Source organism: Sus scrofa, unplaced genomic scaffold (genome assembly GCF_000003025.6).
Source record: "Sus scrofa isolate TJ Tabasco breed Duroc unplaced genomic scaffold, Sscrofa11.1 Contig1293, whole genome shotgun sequence".
NCBI classification, from domain to species: Eukaryota; Metazoa; Chordata; class Mammalia; order Artiodactyla; family Suidae; genus Sus; species Sus scrofa.
In genome coordinates, this window is record NW_018084856.1 from 99,991 (window position 1) to 121,710 (window position 21,720).

At 36.2% G+C, this 21,720-nt stretch overlaps 1 protein-coding gene and 1 long non-coding RNA gene across 2 annotated transcripts in view; one reads left to right on the forward strand and one right to left on the reverse strand.

Moving 5' to 3' along the window:
• Positions 1-6,102: 6,102 nt before the first annotated feature.
• LOC110258130 overlaps positions 6,103-21,720 on the forward strand; it is a 28,225-nt gene continuing 12,607 nt past the window's right edge. The window contains exon 1 of the long non-coding RNA XR_002340985.1: positions 6,103-6,814. This is a non-coding gene — a long non-coding RNA (uncharacterized LOC110258130). The remainder of the gene's footprint in view (positions 6,815-21,720) is intronic.
• On the reverse strand, positions 14,396-15,806 carry LOC100512534 (olfactory receptor 6C2-like). The gene has a single exon (XM_003355452.2). It carries the CDS (start codon positions 15,284-15,286, stop codon positions 14,552-14,554), a length of 735 nt encoding a protein of 244 aa, XP_003355500.2. The 5' UTR covers positions 15,287-15,806; the 3' UTR covers positions 14,396-14,551.

A 21,720-nucleotide genomic window follows, 5' to 3' on the forward strand; every position in this document is an offset into this window, starting at 1 on the left:
GGCATTTGTTCTCCATTTGTTATAAAATACTGTTGTGTTTTATATATAGGATTGTGAAGAGGAAGGGAGTAATAGATTAATTTTGAACTTCAAATGCACAAGCATTTCAAATAATGTCATATTTTCAGGTAATGCATTTTTTTTGTTATTTCTCAATGAATTTATTACATTTAGAGTTGTTACAGTGATCATCACAATCCAATTGTATAGGATTTCCATCCCACACCACCACTGCATCCCCCCACCCCCCAAACAGTCTCCTTTGGAAACCGTAAGTTTTTCAAAGTCTATGGGTCAGTATCTGTTCTGCAAAGAAGTTCATTGTGCCCTTTTTTCAGATTCTGTGTGTCAGTGACAGCATTCGATGTTGGTGTCTCATTGTCTGACTTCACTTAGCATGATAACTTTTAGGTCCATCCATGTTGCTAAAAATGCTGGTGTTTCGTTCCTTTTAATGACTGAGTAATATTCCATAGTGTATATGTACCATCTTCTTTGTCCACTCCTCTGTCAATGGACATTTAGGTTGTTTCTATGTTTTGGCTATTGAAAATAGTGCTGCAGTGAACATCGGAGTACATGTGTCTTTGCGAGTCATGGTTTTCTCTGGATAGACGCCCAGGAGTGGGATTGCTGGATCAAATGGTAGTTCTATGTTTCATTTTCTGAGGAATCTCCGCACTGCTTTCCACAGTGGTTGCACCAATTTACAATCCCACCAACAGTGTACTAGGGTTCCTTTTTCTCTAGACCCTCTCCAGCACTTCTTGTTTGTAGACTTTTGGATGATGGCCATTCTGGCTGGTGTAAGGTGGTACCTCATGGTGGTTTTGATTGGCATTTCTCTAATAATGAGTGATGTTGAACATCTTTTCATGTGTATTTTGGCCATCTATATGTATTCTTTGGAGAACTGTCTGTTTAGATCTTCTGCCCATTTTCGGATGGGTTGTTTGTTTTTTGGTATGGAGCTGCAGAAGGTGTTTATGAATTTTGGAGATGAATCCCTTGTCAGTGGATTCACTTGCAAAGATTTTCTCGCATTGTGTCAGTTGTCTTTTTGTGTTGTTTAGGGTTTCCGTTGCTGTGCAGAAACTTTGAAGTTTGATTAGGTCCCATTTGTTTATTTTTGTTTTTATTGTCAGTAGTCTGATAGGTAGATCTGAGAAGATGTTGCTGTCGTTTATGTCAGAGAGTGTTTGGCCCATGTTTTCCTCTAAGAGTTTGATAGTGTCTGGTCTTATATCTAGGTCTTGAATCCATTGGGAGTTTATTTTTTGTGTATGGTGTTAGGGAGTGTTGTAATTTTATTCTTTTCCATGTGGCTGTCCAGGTTTCCCAGCACCACTAATTGAACAAGCTCTCCTTTCTCCTTTGTATATCCTTGCCTCCTTTGTCATAGATGAGTTGGCTGTAGGTGCATGGGTTGAATTCTGGGCTTTCTGTCCAGTTCCACTGATCTCTATTTCTGTCTTTGTGCCAATACCATGCAGTTTTGACGACTGTTGCTTTGTAGCATAGCATGAAGTCCGGGAGCCTGATTCCTCCAGCTTCATTTTTCTTTTTCAGGATGTCTTTGGCTACTCTGGGTCTTGTGTGCTTCCAAACAAACTTGAAAATATTTTGTTCAAGTTCTGTGAAAAATGTCCTTGGTAATGTGATAGGGATTGCATTGAATCTGTAGATTGCCTATACTCTGATCTCTCTTGGCAAAGACAGGGTTTTTTCCCCCCATGAAGTAAGATGAATATTTCATTATCTCAGACTCTTATGGATGAGCGGCAACACTCTGTGTGGATAAATATAGTCCTTTATGAGCAAAGTTCAAACATGACTAAAGAATCTAATATGCATTGAAGTTTGGCAGAATACCTAACACAGGAAGCAGTGGGAATCATGTCCTTGGAGACAGGAAGAGGCAACAATTTTAAGGACTTATTCCTAGAGTAAAATAATAACTTTGTGATGAAAAGATATTTTTGGATACTCTTGAACTCATAGGTAGCAAAGTGTTAAGGAAATACAACAAAGTTGCTTTATGTCTATGTGTTCACTTGGAAAAAAGTATATATACATATGTATTTGAAATTTGTGTGTATATATTTGTGTGTGTATATATATATATGTATATATACATATATATATATATATAGTTTCTGTGCCAATAACTGTAAATATTTACATGGTGAAAATATAGGTTTGCATCATAATTTTTGCATTATGCTCTTTATGGAGAAAGCATTATTTAATGAAGTTTCTCATATTGAACTTGTTAAATTATATATTAAATATTTTATATAAGCCTCCTTTCTTCCCTTAGTTTATATTATCAGAAAGGGAATTCCTGAGGCAAAAGCCACTTACATTTTAGAACTTTGAGGTATATTGTTACACTTTGCTTCCATTGTGTAATATCACTTGTATACACAGAAATGTTTGTGTCACTCATTGGCACACTTGGGACCATGGGACCTGAAGGAATTCCGCCTTTGTTCCTTGCCTGAGTTCTGAGTCAAGTAGAGAAGGAAAGTAGGCAAGTAAATGATTAAATTACCAAATTTATTACAGGGTTATTGAAATCATGGCTTCGAACATCCCAATAAGAGTATCTTGAGTTAGTCATAGCGATCAGATAGGCAGTGATAGAAATCCAGATCTACTCCTGCATCTTGGACAGACCCTTTTGCTGCAAGATTTCAGTTGGTTTGAAATCTGGTCTGTAGAACAACAACCATATGCGAGCAAAGGGAATAGGATGCATCTAGCGTATCATATTCCTATTCAAAATCCGTCCATCAGGGGAAGTATAGGGAGGAGGGAATTTAGGAGATTGCACAAATAGACTATTGCAAAAATGTCCATATCTTGGAAATAAAGGAGGAGAGGACCTGCCTGACCTTACAATCTAATTGTAGATATGCTCCTGGAAAACTATTTAATTACAGGTTATATATTTCTCTATAAGTTATAGATTTTTAAATAATTTAAATTGTTTAATTTAATATTATATATCTTACTGGTATCATTGTTCAAATTGATTAAAAATATTTTGCTGTCTTTATTGAAAAATTGCATGAATCATGTATTTTTTAATTTTGGAGGAATGAGTTTATAATAAAAAGCACCTCCAGTTGGAGAGAATATGAAGAGTAGGGACTCTATATTTCTTCCTAATATTTACCACATTCCTAATGTGTTTTCTAAACCAAATTGGCTTAAATTTCAGCCTGTAGTTATCAAAGCCATGGGGGCTATACCACTCAAGAGAGAGGATCAGTCTCCTTAAGAGAGTACAACATTCACTTTTCCCGTTTTCTTTTTTTTTTCTTTTTGTCTTTTTGCCTTTTCTAGGGCCGCTCCCATGGCATATGGAGGTTCCCAGGCTGGGGGTCTAATTGGAGCTCTAGCCACCAGCCTACACCAGAGCCACAGCAATGCAGGATCCAAGCTGCATCTGCAACCTACACCACAGCTCACAGCAATGCCAGATCCTTAACCCACTGAGGGAGGCCACGGATTGAACCCGCAACCTCATGGTTCCTAGTTGGGTTTGTTAACCACTGAGCCACGACAGGAACTCCTCTTTTCCTTTGTTTTTGTCCATTTTCAAGATGTGAATGTTCTAGCACCAGGGATCAAAGCCACACCAGAGCAGCCACCTGATCTACAACAGTGTCAATGCCAGATCTTTGACCCTCTATGTTACTAGGCAACACCTAGAAAGACACAGTTGAATGGCCCCCCTAAACCTATAACTGAAAATTAACCTCCTAATATTTTTACAGGAGAAAGTCCTTAGGTATGCTAACACAGGCCATCTATGATCAAATGACACTGTAGTTACTCTGGTAATAAAACTTTGTATCTTAGAGATATTCTTAATATAGATTAAAAATCTTACAGTACACGGGTTCTTACACTATACAAACTCAGAGGCTTTAGAAAGTAGTTCTAGAATGTTAATTTGTGAAATAAAATTCTCTAGCCCTTATGCATTAAATATATAAAGAAGATGACAAAATCCTCCTCTCCAAATTTTAATCTTGCTTTTTCTATTTTGTCAGCAGCTTTACTGGGACACATAATTAATATACAAAACCACACATATATAATGTAGAAAGTGCTCTGAGTTTGTAACTATGCCTACCTCTGTGAAATCCTAACCACAACGAAAGTAATGTATGAGTCCATCACCTTTATTTTTAAGTAGAGTGTAGTTGCTGTTTGGATAGAATTTGGATTTTTTTTTTCAAAAATTAAAGCCTGAATTGGCATTTTCTATTATTTTTTTTCTCTTTTTTTTTTTTGTCTTTTTTTCTTTTGAGGGCCACATCTGTGGCATGTGGAGGTTCCCAGGATAGGGGTTGAATCGGAGCTATAGCTGCCAGCCACAGCTGCAGCCCCAGCAATGTGGGATCCAAGCCGCATCTGCAACCTATACCACAGCTCAGTGCAACTCAGGGTCCTTAGCTCACTGAGCAAGGCCAGGGATGGAACCTGCATCCTCATGGATGCTAGTCAGATTCATTAACCACTGAGCCACTAAGGAAACTCCTGAATTGGCATTTTCTAAATTCAGGAATTCCTTAAAGGACTTAAAAGATGTGTGAATCTAGCTTGGCCACAAGTTTCTGAAGTAGTAATAAAACAATAAATATATTATGACACTCTCTTTATCCTTTATTCTAGCATGCAGACAAGTCATTAAAAATCCTCAAACTTTCTGGTAGTTCTGTGAAAAATTCTAATTTTCCAGAAATATTTGTTGTTTTAAAAAATCTCGGAGTTCCCGTCATGGCCCAGTGGTTAACGAATCCGACTGGGAACCATGAGGTTGCAGGTTCGATCCCTGGCCTTGCTCAGTGGGTTAAGGATCTGGCGTTGCCATGAGCTGTGGTGTAGGTCGCAGACTCTCCTCAGATCCTGCATTGCTGTGGCTCTGGCGTAGGCCGGCAGCTGCAGCTCCGATTGGACCCCTAGCCTGGGAACCTCCATGTGCTGAGGGAGCAGCTCGAGAAATGGCAAAAAGACCAAATTAAAAAAAAAAAATCTCCATTTACCTGAAAGTTGTTTTATTTACGCAGATGATATGCATTTAAATTTCCAGTGTTCTTCCTTACTTATGGCATCTTCAAGAATACACATGATTGTTTTTATTAGCTGTAAAAAGCAATCTATTATAATTATTTAGTGTAGGTATACTGTTGATGAATTTCCTAATTTTTTGTTTTCCTGGAAACGTCTGTTTCACTTTAATAATATATTGATATATATAACACAAGAAAAAGTGTAGTGACGGCACAGAATTAAGTTATACTGGTTACCTAATCTTTATAAATATATACAGGCAAACTGACCACCACCCAGATTAAGATCTAGACTATTAACAGTCATTAAGTTTAACTCTCTTTTACCCACTGTCAGTCAAGATTCTACCAAAGTAGCCACTATTCTAACTTCTGTTATTCTATATTACTCTGGCTTGTTTTCGAGTTTGATCTAAAAGAACTAATACCTTTGTATCCCTGGTCTTTTGTGCAACATTTTTTGGAGTGTTTGTGACATCCAAAAACTCTTGGGATATAGCAATAGCTTATTCTTTTTTAATGCTGTATATTGACTCCACGTATAAACATGGCAAAGTTTATTTGTATTGCTGGTGATGTAAATTGAAATTGCCAGCTCTTGCTTATTTTCAGTAGTCTCAGTATGAAGATATTGTATATGTTTTTTGTTTACATATGCATGTATTTCTGGTGGTAACATACCAAAGATTTTATTTAATAGTCATGTGGTTTGTTTTTCAAAGTGCGTGTACCGATTACATTCCCGTGAGTAGTGTGTAAGAACTCCACATCTCATTTGGACTGTGTGTGGATGCCTGTATGTGTGTCTGCAGTCATATCTCATTTTCATGCGCTTATTTACCATTTGAACATTTTCTTTATGTGTTGTTCCTATTGAAGTTGTTTTGCTCATTTTCTTTGCATTTTAATTAGCATTATTGAAGTATAATTTAAAATAAGAAAATGCACCCATTTTTAGTGTAAATTTTGAGAAATATTGAAAAACATATCCATTCAAGTACTTACCAAAATGCATATTACATGAAAGGTCTATTTCATCCCAAAACATTCCCTCATAATGTTTTGCAGACAGTACACTCAACAGACAGTATGTAACTAGACTTATTGTGGTGATCATGTCATCATGCATAAAAATATTGAGCCACTATGTTGTATGCTTGAAACTGATATTGTATGTCAATTATAATTCATTATGAAAGAATGACAGCTCTACACCCATATTGTAAAATATGTGAGAAAATCATCAAAAGGGAGAAAAAGGAATGAAGTAATTAGGATAGGTTCTGGGTAAAGGATTAAAAATGATGTATTGGGTTTGTCACAATGCAGTGATCAATAATTAGTTGCTAAGTATATGAATTGAAGGGAAAATGAAGGATTAAATGCCAGTGACGTCAACCTGATTGGTGTAAAAGCTAAGAAACTATAATATTGGTTATCAGCTGTATGGAAAAATAAGGTAGATGTGCATCTTTTGAGTGCCTTTATCAAGAGACACATTTTACTTTCTTGAAAGAAATGCAATTTTTTTGAGTGAGTCCTGAAAGGCTAGTTTAACTTGCTTATTCCTCAGAGTATATATAAAAGGATTCAGCACTGGTGAAATGGAAGAAATAAGCAATGCCACTCCTTTATTGAGATTTACCTCTTCCTTGGCAGATGGTTTGATGTAGATGAAGATGCAGCTGCCATAGCTGATGGAAACGACAATCATGTGGGAAGAACAGGTAGAAAAGGCTTTTTTTCTTTGTTGGGCAGAAGGGAATTTCAGAATCGTCCTTATGATGTATATGTAGGAGAGAACTACACATATGAGAGTGGTGATGAGAGTGAGCACAGCACAGGCTATAACCATCTGCTCAATTAACCAGGTGTCTGAGCATGAGATCTTCAGGAGAGTAGAGGCGTCACAGGTAAAATGATCAATGACATTAGAATCACAGAATTCCAGATGAAAACACAAGCTGAATGGAGGGAGGATAATCAGAAGTGCTGCCCCCCAACAGCAGACAACCATTGTTTTGCAGAGTGTGTTGCTCATGATTGTCATATAATGCAGGGGTTTGCAGATGGCCACATAGCGATCATATGCCATGGCTTTGGTTTTATGCCATATGCCATGGTTTTAAGGCGGAGATCCAGCAGGGTGAGGGTGATGATGGTCAGATTTCCGGCTACACTCAATGTGTAGGTGAGAAAGAGGAAAAGGAAAAGCAAGAGCTGCAGCTGAGGATCTTCTGTCAGTCCCAGAAGGATGAATGTTGTTATTGCAGTGTGGTTTCTCATTATTGACTCCTGGATTTTGCCAACCCTACATGTCAATGTCAGAGAGATTTGAATGCAGAATTCAATGACACCATCATCCAGTGATGAACACTCTCTTGTATATTTGACTCATCCAACATGCATGAGTTTTACTTGTGGATCCAAGGAATACCATTTCATATTTTACAGTGACTGAGCTCTCCGGTCTGTTTATACATAATGACAAGTAAAATTTTTATACCTTTTAGTTGTTGACTTACAGTCTAAGTGTTCCTTTAGTAAACTCGTAAATTTAATGTATAATGAATTAAGTATTTTTAGTTCCTACCCTGAGTTGTGGATTTTTTATTATATTACATTTATTTTTCATTTCCTATGTTGTAGCTACGTTTTAATTCAGCCAAATGCTTCCTTCAAATCTTAAGTAAAGTTTTTAAAAAAAATAAACTTCTATTTCATTTCTTTGCTTTAAAATTTGGGGATCATTAAAATCATAAATAAAATTTTAGAGCAGGACCCAAATAAGACATTGCAATCTCTTCAGTTCAATTTTTTGGCTTTCTAATGAGTCATTCATTTTAAGGGCAAAACATGTTTTGACTCAAAAACATCTGATTTGTCATTTTGCAGTTCTAGTTAAAGCTTCATTTCCTATATTTTGTGTTACCACTTTATAACACTATGCATTTATTATTATATAACATTTATTTTGCATTTCATATATTATAGCTTTTTTTTATTCTGCCAAATGTTTTATTTCAATACATAAGCAAAATAAAAAATATTGACCTCAGATTTCATTTCTTTGCTGTAAGTTTTGGGAATTATTAAAATCCTAACAAAGATTCATACCAGGGCCAAAACTAGGCATTTCAGTTATCTCTTAAATAATTTTTTTTTTGCTTTCTATTGTTTGATCATTCATTGTAAGGGTAAAAGACTACAAAACGTACAGTTTTGAGGTTCTAGATTCTTCCTGTATCTTATGTTACTTCTTGGATAACACTGTGCAGTACAACCTGGTTACTTTATTGCACTTTCATCACCTTGTGAGGTTATGCTTATTATAACGAAGTAACTTCTGAAGGATATAAAAGCTATACTTGGATGCTTCATTTAACCACTCATACTGAAACATATTTACACACCATATTATGGAGAAAAAGTCAAGAAAAAAGTTGCTGATTAGACTTTCCATGAAACTCTTTCCTCCATTGGCATTTCTTTCAAGTCCACATTTTTGCCTCTTTTTTTTTTTTTTTTTTTTTTGCATTTTTTTCTCAATCGCTTACTCTCTGGGTTTCAACCTCACCATTCTTGATAACACTTGATCATGTATCCTTTGAATTCATTCAGTGTAAGTCATAATATAAATATATTTCAATATAATTATAATAATGCCTGCTTACTAGTCCCTTCATATGGTCCAGGCACTGGTTAAGTCTATCATAGACATCATCCGTATAAGCCTTATGATATCCTGTGAGATTTATATGTGCTCCACTTTTAACTGATTGTAGGATAGTACCTTCAAGTGCTAATTGTATTGGTTTTTTTAAGTCTAACACTTTGCTTAAAGAGAAAAATCTATCATGACATTTCCCATCCACCTGCTACCTTCTGCCAGAATGCACACATACAAACCATTAAAATAAGTAAGGCACCAAACATTGTCATACTTACCATTTAAGCTCTAAGTTATCTCATGGCATCTCTTGACAGTTTATTTGAACATACTTTATTTATTTTATTTTATTTTTTTATTTTTAGGGCTGCACCTGCAGCATGTGGAGATTCCCAGGCTAGGGGTCCAATCAGAGCTACAGCTGCTGACCTATACCATAGCCACAGCAACACCAGATCCGAGCCTTGTCTGCAACCTACCCCACAGCTCACAGCAACACTGGATCCTTAAACCACTGAGCCAGGCCAGGGGTTGAACCTGCAACCTCATGGTTCCTGGTCAGATTCATTTCCACTGTGCCACATCGGGAACTCCTGAACATACTATTAAACAGAGTGAACAGGAATATGCCAGTGGAGACCTGAATGCCACGTTTTCTCAGGAAACTACCTCAGCTAGAAATTCCCTGGAGACACCCAGAGCCTCCTATATCATATACCATTTCATATACTTCCTATACCACAGAACTTCTTCTCGAAGAGGTACTTTGTCATTTTACACTAGGCGTATATGTTCTTGGCTTGGTAGCTGAAATAAAGTAATGCCTATTTTAAAGGGCTGGGAGTATATCATAGGCTATTGACGGATCAGGGATTGTTCATATTCTAAAATCATTGGTCAGGAAAACATATTTGGCACCAAATATTGTGGCTTGTTAATTTATGTATTCTACCCATAACAAGGATCATTAGCGTCAACAAACAAAAGTCCTTGGAGACCCAGGTTTGAAAGACACCAAGGAATATTAATATAATGTTTTGAAAGTGAACCTGACAGCAGTGTGGACAGTGCTCTTAATGACAAGAAAGTGCAAGAATAATATTAGATACAGTGTGATGATGCTGGCTAATATAAATCCAACAATAAAATGTTTAATTTTTTTTCTTGTATCTTCTAAGGCAATGACATTGGTATTGATAAACACTTTCTTTACTTTCCTTATGTAACTCATAGATTTTATGAAAAAAATGTGAAGGTCAAAAGGAAAAAAATGACTTAGAGATTACCATTGTAAATTGCGTTATAAAAGAAGTTTCAGAGGTTGACTCACTCAAACTTAAGAGCAGAAGTAAACTTGCAAACACTGTTGTAATCTACCATTTCATCCAGCCTGTTATGGTGTCTTTAATTATTAACACATGGAGATTTATAGCAGTTTTAATGACTTCCTTTATAAAATTATAACCTCTCTATGATAATAATTACCACGTTTGGAAACTTAAGTTGTTTACATTTCTGTTTGTATAATAAGAAATACTACTCTAAAGGTTTTATATAAATATCTTTGACATATGACTGCTTATACTCCAGACAATTCCTCTATGAAAAATTCTTAGTTGTAGGTAGACAAGTTTTTCTATTTGTATGGCTTTTGATTTCCTATCTGATGTATTAAAAGTATATGTCACCCCAATCAAGGAAAAGAAGTTATTAGTATGAATATGATGGGTGGCTAACCTTAATGCATTGTCTTAGAAAAAGACTCAGCATCTTTCTTTGTACTAGAGAGGGTTTTCTGCAACTACGCAAATACAGAGATCAGTCGACAGTTCAATTCATAATTTAGTTTTCCTCAGTTTAAGGGGACATCAGGAGAGGGTTCTGGGGAGAATTGGTTCCCATAAGGATTAGAGATGTCAGAGAATAAGGAATTAAGAAACCACCTTCACTGCTGCCGTAAACTCTTGAGAGGCTGAGTGAGACCTTAAACAAAAAGCTGGGAAAGTGCACCACAGCAGGAACTCCTCAGGTTAATTTTTCTCTCCAAGAAACACTCAGCCAGTGAATGTGTCCCAGTCATAATCTGGGTAGAGAAAATTAGAAAAGAAGAGCTGTCCCGTGCTTTTGATGTGGGCATCTCCAAAGGCCTAGAATACATGACATTGTTTCTATAAGACTTCGTCTGCTGTTTTCTGGCAGCAGTGAGGATCATCCTCATTCAGTTGCTTTAAATTCCTCCCTGGATGTCTGTGAATCTTATCTTTAATCACCTTTTTTTCTGTAATGTATAGTCTATTCTAAAAAATCATATGATCAGAATCGTGGTTCATAAAGCCTACAGTTGCAGAGGTTGCTTTTGTAATATTCATTATTACTTTATGTGTGTTTATCCTATCTGTACACTCTTAGGGTGATTATAAACATAAAGATTGTTTCCTCCTGTTTTGTGCACATTATAGTTTCCCCAACTTAAAAAGTTGAGCATAAATGTATATCAGCTTTCAAACCATGAAGATATGAATACAAAGAGAAATTTCAATATTAGCAAATTCATGTTGAAGCCATTTTTACATGCTGAGAAATAGGGAAAAAATAGGAACCTAGCATAGTCCAAACAATTGCATTTTAATGAAAGCAGTAAACATTTCCTAAAGTCTTGCATTAGGTTTTTATGACTACATCACTTCTGACCACCAACTTAGTGGTTTAAAACTGCACACTTATTATCTCATAGTTTCTGTGCATCAGGATTCAAGGCACAGCTTTACTGGGTCTTCTGCTTAGGCTCTTTAATCAAGGTGTGAACTGTATTGTATTCTCATGTGGAGGGTTAGCTGAGAAGGGATTTGCTTCCAAGTTCATTCAGGTTGTTGTGAGAATTTATTTGATTATACTTGTAGGCCTGAATCTTTGTTCCATAATCATGGTGCATCTATCCATTTGACAGTTTTGTGACTTTTTTTCCATCTGGACTTTTTTTCTTGCCTTATTATATTGGTTAGAAGTTCCAGTAGAATATTGAATAGATGTGGCGAAATTAGACATTCATATCTTGATCTTAGAGGAGAAGAATTCATTAATTCACCATTGAATATGATGTAAACTCTGTGTTATGTATGTCAGCTTTAAACCGTCATTTTAATGTGTCATCTGACTTTGAGTATATAATGTTCAGTTTAATTTTAATTTTTTAATGGCTGCCCCTCTGCTATATGGACGTTCCCAGCCAGGGATTAAATCTGAGCTATGGCTGCAACCTACATCACCGCTACTGCAACATCGGATCCCTTAACTCAGTGTACTGGGCTGGGGATTGAACCCATGTCTTCTCAGCAACCCTAGTCATTGCAGTCAGATTCTTAACCCACTGTGCCTCAATGGGAACTCCCTTATTTCAATTTGAAAACAGAAATTTCCAATATGTACTTTAAATACCTTGTACATAAAGGGTTTTTTTAAAAACATTAGACAAATTATAAGAATTAATAAATGTACTCTTTTTAAAAAATAGTTACAGTTTCCAGCAGGATATAATTAGAAGTAGTCTCCAATAATTTTTATCTTGGATGGCCTCTTCATGTTAAGGTGGCTTTGTCCAAAATTAAAAGGCTGCTTGTATGTGAATGCAGGGCAGGATGCTCTTGTGATGACTCAGCAAGATAGCACTTATGAGACACTATGCAAACTCGACAGTATCATACATTTATGGCCCCCAAAATAGTTTAGCACACTGATGGGCAGGCCAAGGAGATGGCCTTACCTGGACTTCAGTTGCCATAGCGAGTATATTCATATTGCTTGATTTTAATTATACATATGCAACTTTGGGAGTTGTAAGTCTAGTAAGTGTGTTTTTTTCAGGGAAGGTGGAGGCGAGAGTCCAAATTTATAGAAATTGGTCGGCTGAATAAAATTTCCTGTTAAAAGGCCAGCAATTGAATTCTCTATTTGCTATAAAACAGTGTTACAGTTCTACCTTTAGCTGTTATTATGAGCTCTAGGTGGATAGAATAGGCAGTTTCCCAAGACCTCATCCTTAGAAATTCTCTTTTGAAGCCCATTCAGGGACAAAGGGGAAGATTTCAGAAGGATGGACAAATTGAATTCTTTCAGCTAGCCAAGTGTGAGAGCTATCCCTGGAGTCATCTGGGGAGATGAAGAGAATGTTATTTGCATAGCAACCTACCTCTCATTATTTTTTCCCAAATGATCCAAAATTGTAAAAATGGCGAAGTAAACTCTACAGTAGGGGTTTGCAAACTTTTTTTCAGGAAAAGGCCAGTTAGTAAACATTTTCAGCTTTGGGAACCATGAGGTCTTTTTTAAACTACTTCACTCTGCCGTTAAAAGCAGCTATAGACAGTGTACAAATGAGTGGGAATGAATGTGTTCCAAGAAAACTTTATTTATACGAACAAGTGATGTGTGTATGTGTAACAGAATCACTTTGTTGTATAGCAGGAAATATCATGACATTGTAAATCAACTACACTTCAAGAAAACTTTAAAAAATGAAAAAACTAAAAAGAACTGGTGGTGGATAGATCTTACTCTCAGGCCTTAATTTTTGATTTTTGATCTACAATGGGGTCCTGACTGCTAAGGTACTTCTAGGTGACTTTCCCAAGTATTCAGCGGGAGGCCTGTGGTGGAAGAGATGTTGACAAGGTCTCCTTATATTTATTGGCTGTGCCCAAACTCCTGCCCCTCAGAATGCTCGACCTCCAGTATCTCTGTTGACCTCTCAGCCTTATCACTGGTGAGCATAGACTACCCTTGCCCCAGTGTCTTCAGCCAATCACTCAGGCAAGGGTATATGGGGAACTTTGCCCAGATCCTGGTATAATGTAGCCATCACTGGCGGATTCTAACCATTTCAGCCGACCTGTTGTCTTCCAGACGACCTGATGTTTTCCAGCTGACCTCAGTGAGACAGTCATGTTGAGCTTCGTCTCTAGCTCATAGGATGGGCTGAGCCACTGCTAACTGTGGTGTTATAGGTACTGAATTTCTCTTTCTTTTGAGCTGCTTGTCAAAAGTTTCCTCATATAGGTGATTTAGTTTCATGATATAAGGGAGAAAACCAGTGGTCTCACACTGGTTATTCTGACAGAGCTGGAAACAAAAGCACTTTTGTTTTTAACGTTGTTTATTGTTTTGTTTCCATGAGTGCTTGCATGCTGTTGTCATGCAGGTGTGGTTTCAAGTTCTCTCCTGTTTCTTGATATTAATCTGCTAAATATTCCAGCTCTTGTATCTTTTTCATATCATATTTGTTTCTATATTCCAGGTATTTATTTTCTTATTGTTTTACAATATCTTTTTAAAATTTATTATTTTTATTAAGGCATAGTTGATTTACACACACACACATATATTCTTTTTCTCACACTATCTTCCATCAGTATCTTTTAATTTTACTTGTCATGCTTTGAGTACTTTTATTTTGTATTTTGTCATACTAGTACCTTAAAACAAATATGAAATGTTTCTTCCTATATTGAAAATGTTTTAGTATATTTACATATGCAAATTAAAGGAGTTCATCGAAACTCTTCCAAAAATTTCTTAGAAATCATTGGTACCATATTTAATGGTACCAATGTTATGCAGTTTCTTTTGGCTAATATTGGAAAGGCTTATTGTGAGATGAAGGGTGATTTTGTTTCTTGGAAATAAATTCTCATCTTCTTGTAATGATATAAATTATTTTGGTTTTGAGAGAGAGGATTTGTTCCATGTAGTTTCACAAATCAAGATATGAAGGATTCATAAGAAGTGTCCTCTTACTGAACTAGTTAGGATTTTTGGAAAAAATATTAAGCAATAAATCTATCATTTTCATTTGATTCAGCTTGCTCTTGTGTAATGTAAATGCAATTTTTTTGATCGTGTCATTGAAAGCTTGTTTCACTTGCTTGTTCCTCAAAGTATAAATAAAGGGGTTCAACAATGGAGCAATAGATGTAGTGAGCACAGATGCTCCTTTGTTAATGTCCACCTCTTCTTTGGCTGAAGGCTTGATATAGATAAAAATACAGCTGCCGTAGGTAATGGAAACAACAATCATGTGAGAAGAACACGTGGAGAAAGCCTTCTGTCTTTGTGAAGCAGAAGGAAATCTGAGAATTGTCCTGATGATATATATGTATGAAAGAACAACACCTATCAGTGTAATGATGAATGTCACGACTGCACAGATTATAACCATCTGTTCTATGAACCACGTATCTGAGCATGAGATCTTAAAGAGAGGGGATGCATCACAGCCAAAATGATCAATGGCGTTGGAGTCACAGAATTCCAGCTGGAGGCCCACACTGAGTGGTGTGATGATGATCATCAACCCAGAGGTCCAGCAGCAGAGGATAAGGATGGTGCAGACTCTGCCGTTCATGATGCTCATGTAATGCAGGGGTTTGCAGATGGCCACACAGTGGTCATAGGACACGGCGGCCAGGAGAAAAAACTCGGTGGCTCCAAAGAGTCCAATAAAAAATATTTGACTGGCACAGGCATTATAAGTCATGATGTTGTCCCCACTTGATATACTGTACAGGAATCTGGGGATACAGACTGTTGTGAATGAGATTTCTAAGAAGGAGAAGTTTCAAAGAAAAAAATACATAGGCTTTTTAAGATGAGAATCTGTGAGTATAAGAATGATAATGGTCAGGTTCCCAGTAACGCTCAGCACGTAGGTGAGAAATAGGAAGATAAAAATCAGAACTTGTAGCTCTGGGTCCTCTGTAAGTCCCACCAAGATGAATGTTGTTATGACCGTGTGATTTCTCATTATTACCTTCGGTGTTCTAGGCGATCTGTGTGTAAAAAGTCAAAGAGAAACTACACAGAAGAAAGGAAATAATGAGTCAGAAATCGGTGAAATAGAAAACAGAAAAAACAAGAGAGATGATTACTAGAATCCAAAGCTGATTCTTGGAGAGGATGACTAACATGGATAAAACTGTGATGGAGACTGATCTGGAAAAAAGAGAAAAGATGAAATTTATCAGGAATGTGAGATTATCCATCATTACATATTATACATTACATATTATAATTATATTATAATAATATACATTACATATTATACATACATCATTACAGATTATTAAAAAGATTAAATACATCATACAGATACTAAAAAGATTAAAATGGAATATTTTGGAAAGCTCTGCAAAGTAGATTTGGCCATTTAAGTGAATGAACTATGTCCATGAAAAACATTATCTACTTAAGCTAATTCAAGATGAAACATCTAACCAGTGTAGCCCTATCTCCAGTATTAAAGTCAACAAATGCATACTTAAATCATCCCGCAAAGAGAACTACAGCCTCAGATGGCTGAATCGTAGATTTCTACCAAACATTTAAATCAAGCGGAAAAATCCAGTTATTTACAAATCCTTTCATACAGTTGTTGAAAGCAAAAATTTAACATTATCTGATGGAATTTCCAATGTGCATAGACAAGATAGAAATGACAACCAAAATAAAAATGGGAAGACTAAAGGATATCCATTTTTTTTTCTTAGATTCTACCCCCCAGTGGTAAAGTATTGTTTCCACATGGCTTGTGAAATGTTCAGTGTGTATACTGTAATTCATAGGCCACACACACTTTCAAGAAATGATATAGTCAAAAACATTGAATTCCAAAGACCATGCCATTGAAATGAAGCTTTGAAAAAATAATAAAATCTCTGGGTGAGCATATATATTCCTTCTTTATCTTTATGCCGTGTCTACTTGTCTTCTCTATCTCCTTCTCTTTCTTCATTACTAAGGCTGCTGAAATCTAGCTTCTTTATCCACGAATCCACGAATCCACTCTCACTGTTCCTACTCAATTCATTATTATTACTCTTCTTCTGGAAGGGTTCCTTCAACCCTGTTGGCCACAGATGGATCCTGGCTAGTCCAGTTAGACCTGTATCCTTAGTATATTATAAAAAAGCCTGTTTCAGAACCTTGATCTCACACTCAATATGAAACAGTCATGTTCTAGCTGGACTTCCTGTCACCTGTTTTGATTATTGTAATCTGTTTCCCTCACTGTATCTAGAATGAGTTCTGAGGTCCCATCTCAGTTCTTCCAGATGAGTCAAGGCACATCTCCATTGTGTTCCTGGATTCATCATCCCCAAATCAGAACTGTCTAGTATTGCTTTATTTATTGTTCATCACTCAGAGTGTGATAATCTTAGATCAGGGTCTGTCTTGTTCTCAATATTATACCCAGATCTTATCACATTTCTGGAATTATAATTGTTGCTCAGTATATGTATAAACACACACACATATACATATATTTATGTATAAAGATGAAGATACATTCTTTACTTGTATTCCAAGATTCTACTTGACTCAAGTTCTTTACTCCTGTGATCCTGATAGAAGATATTACAGATGCTACAATGATGTTGAAGGTACTTTCTTCAGCAGGAGTTCGTATCATGCTTCCTTGACCTTTGCTGCACCAATTTTTGAGCAGTAGAGTGTGGTCACTCAGTCTGGGCATTTCATCAGCTTGACTGCTCACAGCTCCATGACTGTTCATTCAGATTCTTTCTAATATAGATCATTTAAAAAATGGGACTTATAGAAAAATAAGTCTAAGGTAATGAGGCTTTTAAAAAGTTCTAGATATGAGCTAATGATACTTTTCTATTGTGTTATATTTACTTGTACTTTTTGCTAGAAAGTCCCTTAATTGTGTAGGATACTCTTTTTTATTTTACTGATAGTGCATTGGGCAAACTATTTTGATGGTTGTCTAGTTAGACTAGAATTGGCTTCTTTTCTGGGTGTTGAATTATTGGATGGTTAATTTCAACCACAGCTGGCTCCTGAGCGCCTTCTTTACCCGGATTGTCTCCAATGGAAGCTGCATAATGAAAGGCAGTGCTCAGAGTCTAGACATTATCAGGGAGGACAAACACTGATGTAGGCTCATGGACGGATCATTTGGTCTACATGCGGTTCCCTCTCCTGCTTTGCACATCCACCATTGAAGTATTTGCAGTAGCTCAAATTGAGAAACACAGGATTGTTTTCCCCTAGAGCCCACCTTCCTTCCTTCCTGTGATCATCCTCTCTTCATTCCTTGTAACCTGTAGCAAAAGTCTTTGCTCATCCTTGGCATTGTCCCAGGATGCAAAACCACTGTTTTGTCGTTTTGGTCACCTACTTCAGAAACACGTCTCAGAAACATTCTGACAACTTAAGTCATATTACAGCTGTAACTTACTAGATTTTTTTTTTAAACCATTTTTTGTTCATTATGCCTAGACATCAAAAATATTTATGTTTTTTAAAAGACAAGATTTTTGTAGATGAAATGTCAAGCCACATTTTATTAAGTTGGAGAGATATATTTATGTATTTGAAATTGTGCATATCTGTGCACATGCATGTGTGTTGGTGTGGGAACAATAGATGTTACATTATATGCCCATCAGAATTGAGTGTATTATTGCCCACCCACTTAACCAGTGTATAAAATAAGCTTAGAGATTTCCTTATTTGCTCCCATGATTAATATTCTTGAAAACAACATTCAAGAAGTGAAATTAATTTCCCATATCCTTCTGAACTTCTCAAATTAAAAATATACAATGCATACATTACATATAAATGTACATTTATGTATAAATGCATGTTTACATATAATATAGATGTATAGTTAGGAAAGAGATAGGAGCTATTTTAATTATTTTTCTAAATTTCAGAATAGGAAAAGTATTAATTTAAGAAATACGTGCATACGTACGCATTAGTCTGTCATTCAGGCTTCAGTTTTTGTTTTATGCCCGCAGATTCTTGTAATTAAACAAGAATAATTAGTAGTGACATGGATTTAGCCTAGGAATTCTTTCGCTCTTAACTTTCCCTCAAAGATAGCAGTGGAAATGCATCAATAAGTTATCTGAAATTCTATATTCCTGTGTCTAACGTTTTACCATGAATGACGGTATCAGTCTAAATTTGAAAATGGATTATTTCTACATAATCTGAACAGCTAGATAGAAGGAAAGACTGGGAAACAAACAAAAGAAAACCAGAAATTCTGATTCTTGAAAAGTTGATGGTCTGATCCAACAATTTGAACACAAAGTGATTCTCTGAAAAGTTTCACCACAGATGTGGCTGAGGATGCTTTCTTTATATGATCAACCTGAAGCAGGTAAGAGAAACTCAAAAAAAGGGTCCTTGGTGACCCTGCTTCAAGGTCAGTAATGAATGTAAAATATAATAATATAGAAAAAAACCACACAAACAAAAGCTATCTAATGCACCTAGGAATTGGGACAGTGTCCTTGGAGACTGGAAAATGCATTCATAACATCAAGGTCAGGATGTATCATTAGTGTACTAAATCTTTGCCAACATGATGATCCAAATAATATTTTATTCATGTTATCTCACAGTTTGTAATTGCTAATATTATAGCATAATTTCAAATATTTATCTGTAATTTGTGCTTTATTGATGAAAAGAACATGACTGCCTTTCACTGATGTTGCAGTAAAGTGATTCTTTAGGCTTTTCCAGGATCTTTGCACATATTCAGGATATTAAGTCTTCGCAAGTCTTAGAGTTTACAAATCCGTTTTTATGATTTGTTATTTAACATCTCATGCAACTTCTGGTTGGTGGTGATAAATTGGAAATTTGGTTACATTGTAGTAAAATATACTTACCTTTGTTTTATTGTTTCTGAATCTGTTGCCATTATGTGAGAAGCTTTACTGATCCTGATCTTGTCATATACTTCTATTTTATTCCAATTATTTTATTATTTTATTTTATGTTATGTGCATTAACATCTGTATCCAACATGCACCAGTCAACCACATAAGGAGGTTTCCACAGAAAATACCACGTAGAAAGCGCACATAGTGAGGTAGGAGGGACACAGCCCAGGTGAGCATGGGATGGGGGGAATCAAGTGGAAAGGGTTTCATGTGACATGAGGTTTTGAAATGGTGATTGCAAAAATTTTCCACTCTTTCTAAATGAATAATTTGGCATTAGGATGCTTCTGTAGTTTCTCTTTTTCAGTATACATCCATCTTCATGTCCATACCAATATCTGTATTTATAGTGGCATCACTGTGAACTCTTTTTTTGAATGTTATGATCCTTTGTTTTTATGGTAATTTTTCTTTCCAGTGCTCACTGTTTTGCAATTTAGTTCTCAAGAAGGCTTCTGTGTCATTTCAGAATCCCCCTTTGTTTTGGAGCATAGTGATGCTATCAAAATGCTTGGATCTTTCAAAGACAAAGCTAGAAAAAAGCATATTAAGAAATCATTACAGAGTTCCCTGGTGGCCTAGTGGTTAAGAATTTGTTGTTGTCACTGCTGTGGCTTGGGTCTCTACTGTTGCTCGGTTCAGTCCTTGGCCCAAGAACTTCCATGTACCACAAGTGTGGCCCCCCCAAAAAAAAGAAAGAAAGAAATCATCAGTTTAAACTGCTGCTTCTAATTTTAATTTAACACCATTGAATTTTTTTAATAATGATTTTTATTTATTCCATTATAGCTGGTTTACAGTGTTCTGTCAATATTCCACTGTACAGCAAGGTGACCTAGTCACACATACATGTATACATTCTTTTTTCTCACATTATCATTCTCCATCATAAGTGACTAGATATAGTTCCCTGTGCTATACAGCAGGATCTCATGCTTATCCATTCCAAAGGCAGTAGTTTGCATGTATTAACCCCAAATTCCCAGTCAATCCCACTCCCTCCCCCTCCCCCTCGGCAAACACAAGTGTATTCTCTATGTCCATGGTTTTCTTTTCTGTGGAAAGGTGCATTTATGACATATATTAGATTCCAGATATAAGTGATATCATATGGTATTTGTCTTTCTCTTTCTGACTTATTTCACTCAGGATGAGAGTCTCTAGTTCCACACATGTTGCTTCAAATTTCATTATTTTGTGCTTTTTTAATGGCTGAATAGTATTCCATTTTGTATATATACCACATCTTCCTAATCCAGTCATCTGTCAGTGGACATTTGGGTTGTTTCTATGTCTTGTCTATTGTGAATAGTGCTGCAATGAACATGTGGGTGCATGTGTCTTTTTCAAGGAAAGTTTTGTCTGGATATATGCCCAAGAGTGGGATTGCTGGGTCATATGGTAGTCCTATGGATAGTTTTCTAAGGTACCTGCATACTGTTCTCCATAGTGGTTGTACCAGCTTACATTCCCACTAACAGTGCAGGAGGGTTCCCTTTTCTCCACACCCCCTCTAGCATTTGTTTTGTGGACTTATAAATGATGGCCATTCTGACTGGTGTGAGGTGGGATCTCGTGGTAGTTTTGATTTGCATTTCTCTGGTAATCAGGGAATGTTGAGCATTTTTTCATGTGCTTGTTGGCCATCCGTATATCTTTGGAGAAATGTCTCTTCAGCTCTTGCCCATTTATCAATTGGGTTGTTGGTTTTTTTGCTGTTGAGTTGTATAAGTTGTTTATATATTCTAGAGATTAAGCCCTTGTCGGTTGCATCATTTGAAACTATTTTCTCCCATTCTGAAAGTTGTCTTTTTGTTTTCTTTTGGGTTTCCTTTGCTGTGCAAAAGCTTTTCAGTTTGATTAGTTCCCATTGGTTTATTTCTGTTTTTATTTCTGTTGCTTTGGGAAACTGGCTTGTGAAAACTTTTTTAAGGTTGACATCAGAGAATATTTTGCCTCTGTTCTCTTCTCAGAGTTTGATGGTATCTTGTCTTACATTTCAATCTTTAAGCCATTTTGAGTTTATTTTTGTGAGTGATGTGAGGGTGTGTTCCATTACCAACAACAATGAATTTTTTTCCCATTCATTTTTGATTCCCTCCCACTTCCTTTTTTTTTTCCACCTATGGTGATATTCCTTGTTCACAACATCAATATTTGCAACATCAGTATTTCACTAGGTTGTCCAATGCTCAAATTCACA